The 14,597-nt window shown below is 42.7% G+C and overlaps 1 protein-coding gene across 13 annotated transcripts in view; it reads left to right on the plus strand.

Annotated features, from left to right (window-relative positions):
* The window catches only part of plekha7b (pleckstrin homology domain containing, family A member 7b), a 713,202-nt gene that overhangs the window by 614,825 nt on the left and 83,780 nt on the right, over positions 1–14,597 (plus strand). For all 13 annotated transcript variants that reach the window (XM_072466383.1, XM_072466384.1, XM_072466385.1 and 10 more), the window contains 4 exons: positions 114–305; positions 6,149–6,266; positions 7,803–7,894; positions 9,638–9,835. In XM_072466383.1, coding sequence (XP_072322484.1) covers positions 114–305; positions 6,149–6,266; positions 7,803–7,894; positions 9,638–9,835 — 600 coding nt within the window. The remainder of the gene's footprint in view (positions 1–113; positions 306–6,148; positions 6,267–7,802; positions 7,895–9,637; positions 9,836–14,597) is intronic.

Genomic DNA, 14,597 nt, shown 5'->3' on the forward strand with positions numbered 1-14,597 from the left:
CTTCTTGTTGTATGATGATCTGTGCTCCAACTGTGGACTTACGAATGTCTTGTACAGATCTGATATCATCATAATGATGTCTCTTTTTAATCCTATTAAAAAATCTCATGTAGCTGGAGGATCAAGCTCCTCCGCGACCACCTCTTCCCCACATGTACAGTCCTGATGACCAGCCACCAGCTGTACCACCTCTTCCAAAAGATGCGACCGTCATCAGGCATACATCAGTTCGGGGACTGAAACGCCAGTCTGATGAAAGGAAGAGAGACCGGGAGTATGGTCAATATATGAATGGAGATTACAAGGTAAGCAAATGAAGTATAACTTTCTACCAATGGCAAGAAAATAGCCATTATCAATATGTATTTAAAAAAATGTTTTTATAGAGTTTTTGTGATGTACAAAACAAGTATAATGAGACAAACAGTAGGATAAATAAAAATATTTACACATAGGTCGGTTTCAATTATTTACATACATACATGGTCGTTCTTTCTCTTGTGCTATTTACAGCGGTGGCTGAGATTTCCTGTTTTCGTTCCCATTGGTTTTTTGGTTCTGGCTCTTTCCCCTGCCCCTCTGTCTTTTTGTTTCCTCCCCTCCTCCTCCCCTCTTGTTCATTTGTCTTGCTTTCTTCCCTCTGTAGCCACCTGGGTTGGCTACTTCCCGACTTAAAATGGAGGTCCGCAAAGAATGCAGGGAAATTCAGTCAAGCCAGGAAAAACTAGCAGGTGCAAAGTTTCCGGTGTATTAGAACTTGCAGAAACCCAGACAGCACTGAAACTCACAGCCATCTGCATAGTAATGAGCGATCCCCGGGAACAATTGAAACATTTAAGGTGAAAAAGGCCAAGCCAGACTCCTCGGTTCCAGCAGGAGCCAAGACAAAGGAAGGCCAACGGACACTCAGGGACCGCCCAGCGATCAGGGAACGGCTCCAGTATTGGAGAAATCGATCCAAGTGATCGGAACGTAGTCCAATTACTTGGAACCAGATACGGGGTCCGCCCCGAACGGCGCGAAGCCCCTGGGGACTATAAAGTAGAGTCCCCAAGTTCAATTTGTTCTTCTTGGCAGGGTCACTCAGCAGCTCGAACCAACCCTTGACAGTGACCTGCCTCGCTGCCACACCAACCAAGTAAGTCTCCAGTCAATGTTCGCTACGAGATAGGCGCTCCTAGCTACCAGCCCATACCAGCTTTTGAATCCTGCAGACTCAGAATCGAGCGAAAGGCCATTTATTCCCCTGACCTGGTGGGCCAGTTCCGAAGCTAAGTATAGGCCTTTTAGTGCTAGAGATAGTCTAGTAAGTAGAGTTTTATGCATGAGTAGTGATTGACTGTGTATAATAAATGTGTTTTGATTTGAATCTTACTAATTGGTGTGTTGAGTTATTGATCAGTACTTGAACCTCGTGGCGGTATCATAAAGATACCTGGCGACTCTAGAGCAAAGGTTATAGAAACAGAGCAAATTAAGTAAAGACACAACTGGCAACAAATTAAGAGCCAACCAAAGTTAGCAACACCTCATCTGTGCTTGTGCCCTGTTCCTGTTATGTTGGCGCGATACTGCTTCTCATGCTGCTTTTGTTGGGCATGATTGGGTTCCATGTCTCACTACCCCCCCCCTCCACTCCTCCTACCCCTCCCCCCTCTTTGCTGTGTCATGGCTGCTCCCTCCTGTACTTTGACTTCTTAGTTTTTGGCTACAAGCAGGGCTTGGAACAACCGAGTGAATGGCTCCCACGTTTTGTGGAAGCCATCCTTCCACCGTCGGATGGCGAATTTAATTTTCTCCATTTGGAGAAATTCCAATAGGTCGGACAGTCAGTCTGCAGCTGTTGGTGGTGCTGCTGACCACCAGCCGAGCAGAATTCTCCAGCGGGCGATTAGGGAGACAAAGGCAAGGGTTGGCCCTCCTCCCCATGAAGAGCTCTGGCTGTTCTGAAAACCCAAAGACTGACACTCTTGGGCATGGGTCCACCCTCATCCCCACCACCTTGGACATTGCCTCAAAGAAGGCTGTCCAAAACCCAATAAGTCTGGGACAAGACCAGAACATGTGAGCGTTGTTGGCTGGCCCTCCTTGGCACGGTTCACATTTGTCCTCCACCTCCGGGACGAACCTGCTCATTCAGGTTCTAGATACGTGGGCTCTGTGCACCACTTTAAGCTGCATTAGTCTTAGCCTTGCGCTTGTGGAGGTGGAGTTGACCCTGTGCAGTGCTCCGCTTCAGAGTCCGTACCCTATTTCAAACCCCAAATCCTCCTCCACATCTCCCTCGTCTTGTCCAGTTGGGTATTGGCCCCCCTTAGCAGTTGCCCGTACATGTCAGCACAGTTCCTTTTCCCTAGGATGGTCCTCTAGTAGTGATTGTCGTGGTGGTCATGGATACGTCCTTGTTTCTCTTCGTAGGAAGTTTTTGATGTGTAGGTATCTTGGTTTGTTTCCCCCATCAGCTGGAATCTTTCTCTCAGCTCCTCGAGCGTTGTTAGCCTGTTATTGGTGTAAAAGTTCCTAACTGTCAGCCCCCCCCCCCCCCCCCCCCCCCACCCCCCACCCCCCGTCCTGTCTCCTCCCTCTGAAGCATCCATAGTCGTCGGCGTGAACTTTCGGTTGTTGCAGATGGGGGGCTTGTCGGACAGTTCAATTAACCCGAAATGCTGTCGCAGTTGGTTCCACGACCTGAGTATTGCTGCCACCACTGGGCTTGTTGAGTATTTATTAGGTGGGGATGGGAGTGCCGCCGTGGCTAGGGCCCGGAGGGAGATCCCTCTGCAGGAGCCCTCCTCCATTTGCATCCACTCAGCTTCTGGCTCCTTTATCCACCCCTTTACCCACTCCACGGTTGCTGCCCAGTGATGATATTGCAGGTTTTGGAGGGCTAGGCCCCCATAGGTCTCGTTCTCTTCAGTATTCTCTTTGGGATCCTTGTGTTCTCTTCTCTCCTCTCTTCTCTCTCTCTCTCTCTCTCTCTCTCTCTCTCTCTCTCTCTCTCCCCCCCCCCACCCCCCCCAACATAAATGCTATAATCAGTTTGACGAGTGAGTTGAAAAAGGCCTTGGTGATGCTGATCATGATGGATCTAAACAGGAAATGGAACCTGGACAGCACGTTCATCTTGATCATCTGCACCCTCCCCGTCAGGGACAGTGGGAGTGTGCTCCATCTCTGCAGATCCGTTTTTACTTCCTCCATTAGGCTAGTCACGTTTCACTTGTGGAGCCATGTCCAGCCATGGACGATTTGGATCTCCAGGTAGCGGAATTTGTGTCAGGCCTGTTTAAAAGGCAACCCCTCCAGCTCTGTCCCTTCCCCTTGCCGGTTCACCGGGAAGAAATCACTTTTGCTTAGATTAAGTTTGTAGCCCGAGAAAGCTACAAGAACGGCAAGATTCCTTCCATGCTGCTCCAAGGGTCCGAGATGTAGAGGAGCAGGTCATCTGCATAGAGTGAGACTCTGTGCTCTCTGTGTCCTCTCCAGATCCCTTTCCAGTCCTTTGCCGCCCTAAACGTGATCGCTAGTGGTTCAATCGCCAGAGCGAAGCCATTTGCAATATATGACCACTTAAGAGTTTCTTTAAATCAATTATAGAATCATAGAAGTTTACAGCATGGAAACAGGCCCTTCGGCCCAACCAGTCCATGCCGCCCAGTTTTTACCATTAAGCTAGTCCCAGTTGCCCGCACTTGGCCCATAACCCTCTATACCCATCTTACCCATGTAACTATCTAAATGCTTTTTAAAAGACACAATTGTACCCGCCTCTACTACTACCTCTGGCAGCACATTCCAGACACTCACTACCCTCTGAGTGAAGAAATTGCCCCTCTGGGCCCTTCTGAATCTCTCCCCTCTCACCTTAAACCTATGCCCTCTAGTTTTAGACTCCCCTACCTTTGGGAAAAGATGTTGACTATCTACCTTATCTATGCCCCTCATTATTTTATAGACCTCTATAAGATCACCCCTAAGCCTCCTACGCTCCAGGGAAAAAAGTCCCAGTCTATCCAGCCTCTCATAGAACATAGAACATACAATGCAGAAGGAGGCCATTCGGCCCATCGTGTCTGCACCGACCCACTTAAGCCCTCACTTTCACCCTATCACCAATAACCCCTCCTAACCTTTTTTTGGACACTAAGGGCAATTTAGCATGGCCAATCCACCTAACCTGCACGTCTTTGGACTGTGGGAGGAAACCGGAGCACCCGGAGGAAACCCACGCAGACACGGGGAGAACGTGCAGACTCCGCACAGACAGTGACCCAGCGGGGAATTGAACCTGGGACCCTGGCGCTGTGAAGCCACAGTGCTATCCACTTGTGCTACCGTGCTGCCCTATAACTCCTTATAACTCAAACCATCAAGTCCCGGTAACATCCTAGTAAATCTTTTCTGCACTCTTTCTAGTTTAATAATATCCTTTCTATAATAGGGTGACCAGAACTGCACACAGTATTCCAAGTGTCGCCGTACCAATGTCTTGTACAACTTCAACAAGACGTCCCAACTCCTGTATTCAATGTTCTGACCAATGAAACCAAGCATGCCGAATGCCTTCTTCACCACCCTATCCACCTGCGACTCCACCTTCAAGGAGCTATGAACCTGTACTCCTAGATCTCTTTGTTCTATAACTCTCCCCGACGCCATACCATTAACTGAGTAGGTCCTGGCCTGATTTGATCTGCCAAAATGCATCACCTCACATTTATCTAAATTAAACTCCATCTGCCATTCGTCGGCCCACTGGCCTAATTGATCAAGATCCCGTTGCAATCCTAGATAACCTTCTTCACTATCCACTGTGCCACCAATCTTGGTGTCATCTGCAAACTTACTAACCATGCCTCCTAAATTCTCATCCAAATCATTAATATAAATCACAAATAACAGTGAACCAGCACCGATCCCTGAGGCACACCACTGGTCACAGGCCTCCAGTTTGAAAAACAACCCTCTACAACCACCGTCTGTCTTCTGTCGTCCAGCCAATTTTGAATCAAATTGGCAACCTCACCCTGGATCCCGTGAGCTTTAACCTTCTGCAACAACCTACCATGCGGTACCTTGTCAAAGGCTTTGCTAAAGTCCATGTAGACAACGTCTACTGCACTGCCCTCATCTACCTTCTTGGTCACCCCCTCAAAAAACTCAATCAAATTTGTGAGACATGATTTTCCACGCACAAAGCCATGCTGACTGCCCCGAATCAGTCCTTGCCTCTCTAAATGCTTGTAGATCCTGTCTCTCAGAATACCTTCTAGCAACCTACCTACTACAGACGTTAGGCTCACCGGTCTGTAGTTCCCAGGCTTTTCCCTGCTGCCCTTCTTAAACAAGGGCACAACATTCGCTACTCTCCAATCTTCAGGCACCTCACCTGTGGCTGCCGATGACTCAAATATCTCTGTTAGGGGACCCGCAATTTCCTCCCTAGGCTCCTACAACATCCTGGGATACATTTCATCAGGTCCCGGGGATTTATCTACCTTGATGCACTTTACTGCAAATTCATTGCAGTAATTATTTTTTTGCAACTGCAAAGTGCTGGTTCAAGAGAGGATTGTCAAAATAAAGTGCACTGCAAAATAAAATTCAATTCATCTAAAGTGAAACATTATACATCACAAGGCAATTATGGGAGAGAAATGCCAAGTTCCTACAGTCTTCCCATTCCAGCATCGCTTCTTAAATGGCTCAGGCATTTCACCTCCACTGCTCTGCCTGGAAGTAATTTCCTGATATTCACTCAAATTTACCTTTTCCTAGTTTAGCTCTGTCTCTCCTGGTACTGCTCCCACAACTTAAGTAATATTCCAGATTTTATCTTTTCCATTCATTTAACCATCTCCTATATAAAACGGCTTCTCTGGGGCCTATTTTTTAGGCTGAAATTCAAAATTTCTCCAGTAATTGGATGTTGACTCGATCAATTTAGTTACCAGACTGTGCTCAAGGTCTGGTCTGACCAATCAATTTTACAGATTGGTCAAATAGCTTTGCAGATTGGGAAAGAGAACCCATCATTTGACCACCATCTCTCAATTGACTATGATATCAAGTATGAACAGTTTGGAAGTGGCATTAGGAGAATTCTATGGCTGGATTCTTAATTGTTATGTTTGTTTATTTGTTTCAGTCAGAACTACGTACCTATATGAGTGAACCTGAACTCATATCATTAGGAAGCGGGCTCAACAGGACGACGGCTGGAGCCTTAGGCCTGGACAGTTGCCTGCAGACACTGCCCGGTAAAGGTAGGTTAGGACAGATAGTAACGTGTTAGAAAATATTTTAGTTTATTTTTCTGCTCGTGTTTCTCCACTCCTGACCTTGTTGGTTTCTTGCATGGGTTTTGTTCTACATGTGGCCTCTAATGTGTGCGTGCGTTGTGTGTCCATGTGTTGCGTGTGAGTGTGTTGCATGTGTGCATAGGAAAACACCAACAAATTAACAGTTTGTATCTAGATGGTTGACATCAACTAACTCTACTTGGACTGAAGATCAGACCTGGGACTTCCTTGTTTTCCGTCCCTCAGCTAATAACTGCCATAACAAAATGAGGTATTGCAAAAAAGCTGTGGGTGCAGTACTAACCAATGTTGGGGTGCAGCTCTGTATTTGCATTCATGCTGTGATTGAGGCTGACAGCAGAGACAAGGAAGTTCACATGGTCACAATTGTACTTCCTAGCACCTGGATTCTCAAAATGACATTGGCACAGGTAGGTTATCAATAAGTTGTTACAACGAAGCCTGGCAGGTCCCAGAAAACAAATGGAAAGAATTTCACTGGAAAATATTTCAACAGTCATGAGCAGATCTCCATCGAATTGCTTATGCTGGGTCAAGAGGGGCGATGTTTGAAGTGTGATGCCTAAAATGTGAAATAAGGTCATCAGGATTCATATGAAAAATGAATTCAATATGCAAGATTTTTAACATTGTAGATTGCAATTTAGATGTAGCTATAAGAGTGAAGGCCATTTCAGCTCGAGTATGTCATCCTGGAGCCTGTGCACACTGACATTCTGATGGCCCAACTGGAAGTTTCTTACCTCGGAATTGTGGAAATCAACCCAGAATCTTTGTCAAAATGACTTGTCTTGCTTCAGATTGATCATCCGATTCCTGTACCTCTCGTCACTTGAAACTCTGAACTGACTTATTAACTCACCAACATTTGATTCCACGGGCAGAAATTGCCCACAGGCACCTTACTCAAGTGCTGACTAATGCAAGCTTTCAGCGTTCAAGGAGGTGTTGGCCTGTCAGGACTGGTAACGCTGACCAATGTTCAACTTGCCTAACTCTTCAACTCTAGTTGCTGATTGGAATGTGCCCACCAGTAGCCCAGTTAAGATCAGGAACTCAACTGAGACTGGCAACTGAACCTCATCTATGTGATTCAGAATTAAATCTACACTAAAGCCAAATGTTTAACACTGTTACATGTTGGTAGAGTTAGAAGTCTTACAACACCAGGTTAAAGTCCAACAGGTTTGTTTGGAATCACTAGCTTTGGGAGCACAACTCCTTCATCAGGACTCACCTGATGAAGGAGCTGTGCTCTGACAGCTAGTGATTCCAAACAAACCTGTTGTACTTTAAACTGGTGTTGTAAGACTTCTTACTGTGCCCACCCCAGTTCCACTGCCAGCATCTCCACATCACATGTTGGTAGGATAATGCACTGGATCCTTGTACAACTACTGATTTACACCTTCCTTATATTTAATCTAAGATATTAAGAAAGTCTTTTTCAAACAGTAATTTCCCTTTCCATGTTCTCAGGATTGTCATCATCCAATTCAGGGCTGCAGCAGTCATCGACCATAGCGTCTTATGTCACACTTAGGCGGAAACACACTGAAACTAACTCTAAGGTAAAACCGTCTTTTAATCTACATTTCTTTTTGACTTGTTCTAGAATTCCTCCTTTCATCAGCAAGTTAATATTTCCTTCAGTTGGTGATGGTGGGCATTTGAAGTTTTCATGTAGTGTTAGTTTGAAATGCTTAGCAGTCCAATTATAGGTTTTCACCTCCCCCACTTGAGAGAAAGCATTTAAAGTTGTTTAACACTGAGGTGAGGTACTGTTCAATGTGTAGAAATCTCACGTAGTGCCAGGAATTTCAGATGTTGTATGAAGAGCATTGTAGAAGAAGTTTTTAACCCCACAGTAAAGAATATAGGTTGTGGTACATTTTTTTCCGATAATGCAGTGGAACTAATGAATTAAAGATACCCACTGAGATAACACTGCAAAACATTCTCAGTACTGAGATATTGAAGCAATATAGTCTGAGCCCCTCCCTATTTTTGCTAAATGGTATCTGTGACCTGAAGAAGACATGCCAAGTAGAAGGCCTCCTCCTTAATGGAATCAAGTAGTGGCATTGCTGTTCCCACTGCAATCTGTACAGGGGGAGATAGAATCTGGAAAGACTTGAGCCAATGTAGCCAGCTCTGTACAACTAAGCTCACTTAAAAATTAATTTAGGGAATACAGATACACTCTATTCCGATGCAGTTTACGAGTCGGATTATTTGAAAGGTTTCTAGGAATTGATACCATTTCCCATTTGCATTAATGAGTTTTTTTGTTTTGTTATTCGTTCATGGTATATGGGCATCGCTGGCTGGGCCAGCATTTGTTGCCCATCCCTAGTTGCCCTTGAACTGAGTGGTTTGCTAGGCCATTTCAGAGGGCATTTAAGAGTTGACCACATTGCTGTGGATCTGGAGTCACATGTAGGTCAGACCAGGTAGGGATGGCAGTTTCCCTTCGCAGTTGGGTTTTTACAACAATGGACAATGGTTTCAAATCATTATTAGACTTGTAATTCCAGATTTGTACGAGAGTCAAATTCCACCATCTGCTGTGATGGGATTCGAACCCAGAGCATTACCCTAGGTCTGTGGATTACTAGTCCAGTGACAATACCACAATGCCACCGGCTCCCCTCAGATGATATACTTAGTACGCCTAACTCCAGTTGCTGCAGTATAATGGAAGTGACTAAAATTCCACACAAAAGATTTCATCATCTCGACTCACTTTAGGCAACTTTTTTTGCATTTTCCAAGTCTGCAGCTCTCAACCTTTGATTAATAGGAACCTGAATGCTAACTACTTCATGTGCAATTTGGTGAGAAATTTTCTGCATGGGTGACTGATTTTGTGGTTGGTAGATCTCTGATTATGAAAGCACTTCTAAAGTGTTAACTGCCTAGATTCAATGTTGTTCCATCCAGCTCCTCTTGCCTTTCCCCAACACCAGTTGTGCCAGAAGTATAACTTACCCTCGTACTAAACCTGGAATTTGCTGCTCTTGTAACCTCTGGCTGGAATGCGTTTTGCTGATGGTCAGATCAATAAGACTCGGCAAGAGATTTTACTTGCCAATCTAAAATTAAACGTCATTGGAGAAGACCTTTTTTTGGAGGAAAGAATAAGTAACATTTGGCAAAGTGGGTTGATTAAAGCGTAATCAATTTTTTGAAAAATCCCAAGTTTAGAGTAACGGAACACCAAATGTAAATGCTAAAAATATTGCTATGTATAAAATTCCTACAATATAACTTTTCATCTCCCTTTTCCTATGTTGTTGGTGGTGGTGCTACAGGAAAGGCCAAAGAGTGCCTTGGAACGTCTCTATGGCGAACATCAAAGAGGTAGAATGAGTGCGGAGGAACAATTGGAGCGTATGAAGAGGCATCAGAAGGCTTTAGTCCGTGAGCGAAAGAGAACACTGAGTCTTGGAGAACGACATTCTACTTCATCCCGGACAGCTTCTAGACCCTTCTCTGCTGATGTTGGCTCAGTACGTTAGCTTCTCCAAAAATGTATAGTAGCAAATAAGAAACGCGATAGCTGAGATAAATAGGATATGGATTTCTTCCATAAGAAGGATCTGTCTAAGTAATGGGGCTGATGAAATGAATATTTTGTTCTATGTAATCTGAAAGGATTATGCAAAGGTATTAGCAATTATATAATTAATAATAAAATGAGTAGCTGCTTATTTTTACCAGCTAGCAAATGTGGGGAGGTTATCTGGAGTAACTGCAGGTAAGTTGGTAAGAGGACTTTGTGCAGTTTGAGTAGGGTTTGAACATTTATTAGATGGTTTTGGATTTGGAACAATAGTCCACTGGAGAAAAGTTGTTATTTTGTTAATAGTGCGCGCTTTCACTATAACCCACCTAGTTAACCATTTCATGCATGGAGCAGCTTGAGCATTTCAGAACCTCCTTTGGCAGTTTTATTGACTGGAATTTCTTTTTTTTTAATGAAACTGAAAAATTAAATTATTTTTTGAAAACTATTTCTAGAATTTAATGATGCCAAATATGTCGTTTGTACTTCAAAAAGATCAATTTGAATTGAATTTGGAAATATATATTGGTGCTGTACTATTGTCCAGAAATTTTCAGCTAAAATGCTTTATTTGATTCTTCTTAGAATTAAGAAAGTGATTTAAATAATTCCAGATGCCAATGAATGTAGATTAATCAAATAGATCTGTCAGGATTGATAGCCAGGTTCCTTGCCATGGATGAATTAGAATTTTTAACTGTAGATGCTGATGAGGTTCAATGTTCTTGTACTCATTACTAAAGGGCATTAAGCAACAATGCTGCAACCAGTACAATCAAGGTGCTGCATCCCTTAGGAAAGAAATCGTGTAAGTGAATGGTAATCCCGCTCTATCACTAACCATGTGCAATTAAACCACTCATTGGCAATCAACCTAGAGTGCAGCATTAGGAGCTGCAGTCGCATTTCCAATTGTATTGCACAGTGCACCTTTTGATTTTTCTTTGCAAAACCTCTATATCTGAATCAATGCACAAGTTACCCAACTGTTGGCAATCTATCACCCGTTTCTCATGCTTTCATCATTAAGACCTTTACTTACTTGTCAGTAACATCTAACAGAATAATTTGTCTTTTATGTATTACCAGGCCTCACTGTGTTTCTGTATTGCTGTGCTTTGTGGTGCTCATATAGAGATGCAGTACTTATAACCCATTTCAGATCCTTGTTCTGTGTACCTGTTCCCTTTTGGATCTAATATTTTTTTTAAAAATCAGCTCACTTTAACTCGCCCTTAACCCAGACAGAAAAATGGCAGTGATTTTTGTTACCAATTTACTACATTCCTGAATATTTCAGGCATCCTCAAGAGGTAAGATGGTCTCTAATCCTGTTGATATCAAGCAGACTTTTATTTAGCATAGCACTTTGATTAAATTGCTGGACAAGGTCGTTCCATTATCTTAGGTTTTAAATTTTAAAAGTCTTTAATTTAAAAGAAGTTGAATTTTCAATTCCATTTCTTGTTTTGTTAAATTTAGACTACCCAATTTTTTCTTTCCAATTATGGGGCAATTTAGCGTGGCCAATCCACCTACCTTGCACATCTTGGGGTTGTGGGGGCGAAACCCACGCAAACACGGGGAGAATGTGCAAACTCCACACGGACAGTGACCCAGAGCCGGGATCAAACCTGGGACCTCGCCGCCGTGAGACTGCAGTGCTACCACTGCGCCACCGTGCTGCCCTGGACATTGCTTGTTTTAATGTACAGAATTAAGTAGGTGTTGATACTTGGTACAAAATCGCTGCCTATCTCTGGAAGTAATCCCCAATAACATACGGAAAGTTCAAGAACCGGGAGGGGGTGGGGGGGTTTAAACAAAAATTAATAAATACGTAAAACTCCTTGGAGTTTAATTGTGAGACAACTAAATTCATGAGCTGGAATGTGTTTTGCGCAAGTGTCCTTAATATAGTAAATTAATTGCCTGCACTTTTAACAAATGGTTTTATATGTACATTTTCTGGTTTACCAGCATTTGTGCTAAACTGAATTTTTATCATGTATAAAATAACTGCCAGGATATCCAGAGCAAAATTGTATACCGTAAAACTCCATGTATAAGTTGCATCTTCATTACCGAGATATTATGTCTCAGTAGAAAGGTATGATCTATATTCCAGTGCAAGTTTTTTTTAAAAAAAGAACTACGCCTTTGTAATCAAAACAAACACAATAAAAGTAGGATGCAATTTGTACATGGCTGTGATTTGTAATCTGGATTTAATGGTAGCTAATGGCAAATGATACAACATAGTTGTGAAATGTAGATGCCATTTATTTGTTATTTAACTATAGACTCTCACATCAAATGTAGTTTGCTATTATATGAAAAGCAAATAAATCTGATAATTAAGACATTAATCTGTGATGGATTTCCTTATCATTTTGATCTATTCTGATGTATTTTTATGTTCCGGTGATTAATCCTATCACATTGAGGCCTGGTTCTAGTTGCAAACTGTTCAGTTGTTTGTGCGTACAGACGTGCACTCTCTCTCTCTCTCTCACTCTCTTAAAATGAAAGAGTTGCATGTGAACACACACACTCCCTGAAAATGAAAGAGTTGCATGTGAATGTAATATAATCTTGGAAATGAAAGGATCATCTTGTGACTTCATTCATCAAAAAATGAAATAAGATCTATGAACATAGTCTACCACACAGTCAGAAATCTTGAAAGTCCATGTGGCTTTAGAACAAAGCGGTGAGATTTATTTTACTTCTTTCACTCTTTCCCTAATTTACACCACATTTGGTACTTGTGCATTTTCAATTCAGTAACAAGGGGTGGTTGAACTATTTGCGAAACATTAGCAAAGTGGAATTGATGGCGACCACCTAAATTATATATTAATGTGGCTTCATTATTCAGCTTCTTCGTGCCTTGAGTATATTCGTTACCCATAGTCTGAAGTTTAGTTCACAACTTATTTTCCTAATGTAGACTTTATTTATTTTGTGTATACAATTGGAGAGTTTTATAGGATGGAAAGATTATTTGCTGCTGTCATTGAAGAACCTTATTTGTTGACATGCATGCATTAAAGTTTGTATCTTCAAAATAACTATTTGGGTTTCATAGGTTCTCTAATTTTCTGAACATTGTGTCATGTGAGGGTACCTTTAAGACGTGGATGTTTAAGCAATGTACCGTTAAGAAAACAGTGATGTCAGAGAGTGGGTGGAGCTGAGCAGTTCAGCCATTTTGAAGTTTCAGTTTTGAGGAAAAGAGCTTGGGGAGCTGAGCTCACTTCTGCTTTTGGTGTCAGTTTTGCTGAGAGCAGCTAAAAAGTGCCTGGCTGGTTTTGCTGAGAGCAGTTTAAAAGTGCCTGACTGTTTTTGCTGTGAGCTGCTTAAAAGGAGAAAGCCAGTTTGAGACAGCAGCTTGAGAAGTTCTGGTTTTCTGTGATCTGCTTGAAGGGAGAAAGCCAGGTTTTAGAAAGCAGCTTGGGTGTGTCTGTGTGTTTCCAGAGAGCTGCAGGAAGAAAAAAGCAAGGTGCTGGAGCTGAAGTCAACCAAGCTGATATATCTCTGCCATAAAACAGAAAATATATATATTCTTTAACCTGAGGTGTTTCTGTTTAAAGGTGTTAAGTCTCTGGGATGTTGAAAGGAATAACTGAAGGAGTAGTTACTGTTGCGTTATTTTCGGGGTTATCTTTGAAGTAAGGGGTGTTAATTGATCTAATGTTTATTTAAAAGGTTAAGTTGTGTTCATAGAATAAACATTGTTTTGTGTTTATAAACCCATGTGTCCATAATTGTAATATCACACCTGGGGAATAAGCCGCGTGCTTCAAAAGCAACAATCCATTAAAGGGAGAGGTTGGTTGAACTCCATGATACATTTTGGGGTTCTGAAACCACCTCGCCCATAACAATTGGGGGCTCGTCCGGGATGAAAGTCTATCTATTTGATTGGCTTTTGTGAACTTAAAGACAGTGAAGGATTGTTGCTTTTCCGTTGTGGTATTTTAGTTAAGTGGGGAGAGTGTTGTGAACAATGGCTCTTTCGGAGGTTCAGAAGCTTTTGGGGTTGGACTCGGTAACACATGATACCTTGCGGACAGAGAGTAAAGACATACTGTTAGGTTTGGCAAAAGGACTGCAGTTAACACTGCCTAGCAAAATACGAAAAGATAAGGTACTTAACGCGGTACCTGCGCATTTACGTTTGCCTGTGATACATTCTGACTCATTAATATGGCAAAGCTCCAGTTGCAGATTAAGCAACTTGAACATTAAAAAAAAATTAAAGCGGCTTGAATATGCAATGAAAGAAAAAGAAAGAGATAGAGAGGAAAGGGAAAAAGAGAGGGAGTTTGAACTTGGAAAATGGCTCTGAAACATGAAAACCAGTTAAAATTGGCAGACGCAAAGGGACACGTACAGTTGGAGGAGATGGATGAGGCTCATGAGACAGAGCGTCATAGTCGAAGACGTGTGGGGATCTATTTAAATATGTCCAAGCGTTGCCAAGGTTTGACGAGAAGGAGGTAGAAGCCTTTTTCATTTCATTTGAGAAGGTAGCTAAACAAATGCAATGGCCACAGGATATGTGGGTATTACTGATTCAAACAAACCTGGTCGGTAGGGCTAGTGAAGTGTTTGCATCATTACCGGAGGAGGTATCTGGAACGTATGAGGAGGTGAAGAAATCCATCTTAAGTGCATATGAGCTAGTGCCTGAAGCTTAC

This window comes from Scyliorhinus torazame, chromosome 10, assembly GCF_047496885.1.
Source record: "Scyliorhinus torazame isolate Kashiwa2021f chromosome 10, sScyTor2.1, whole genome shotgun sequence".
In the NCBI taxonomy this organism is placed as follows: Eukaryota; Metazoa; Chordata; class Chondrichthyes; order Carcharhiniformes; family Scyliorhinidae; genus Scyliorhinus; species Scyliorhinus torazame.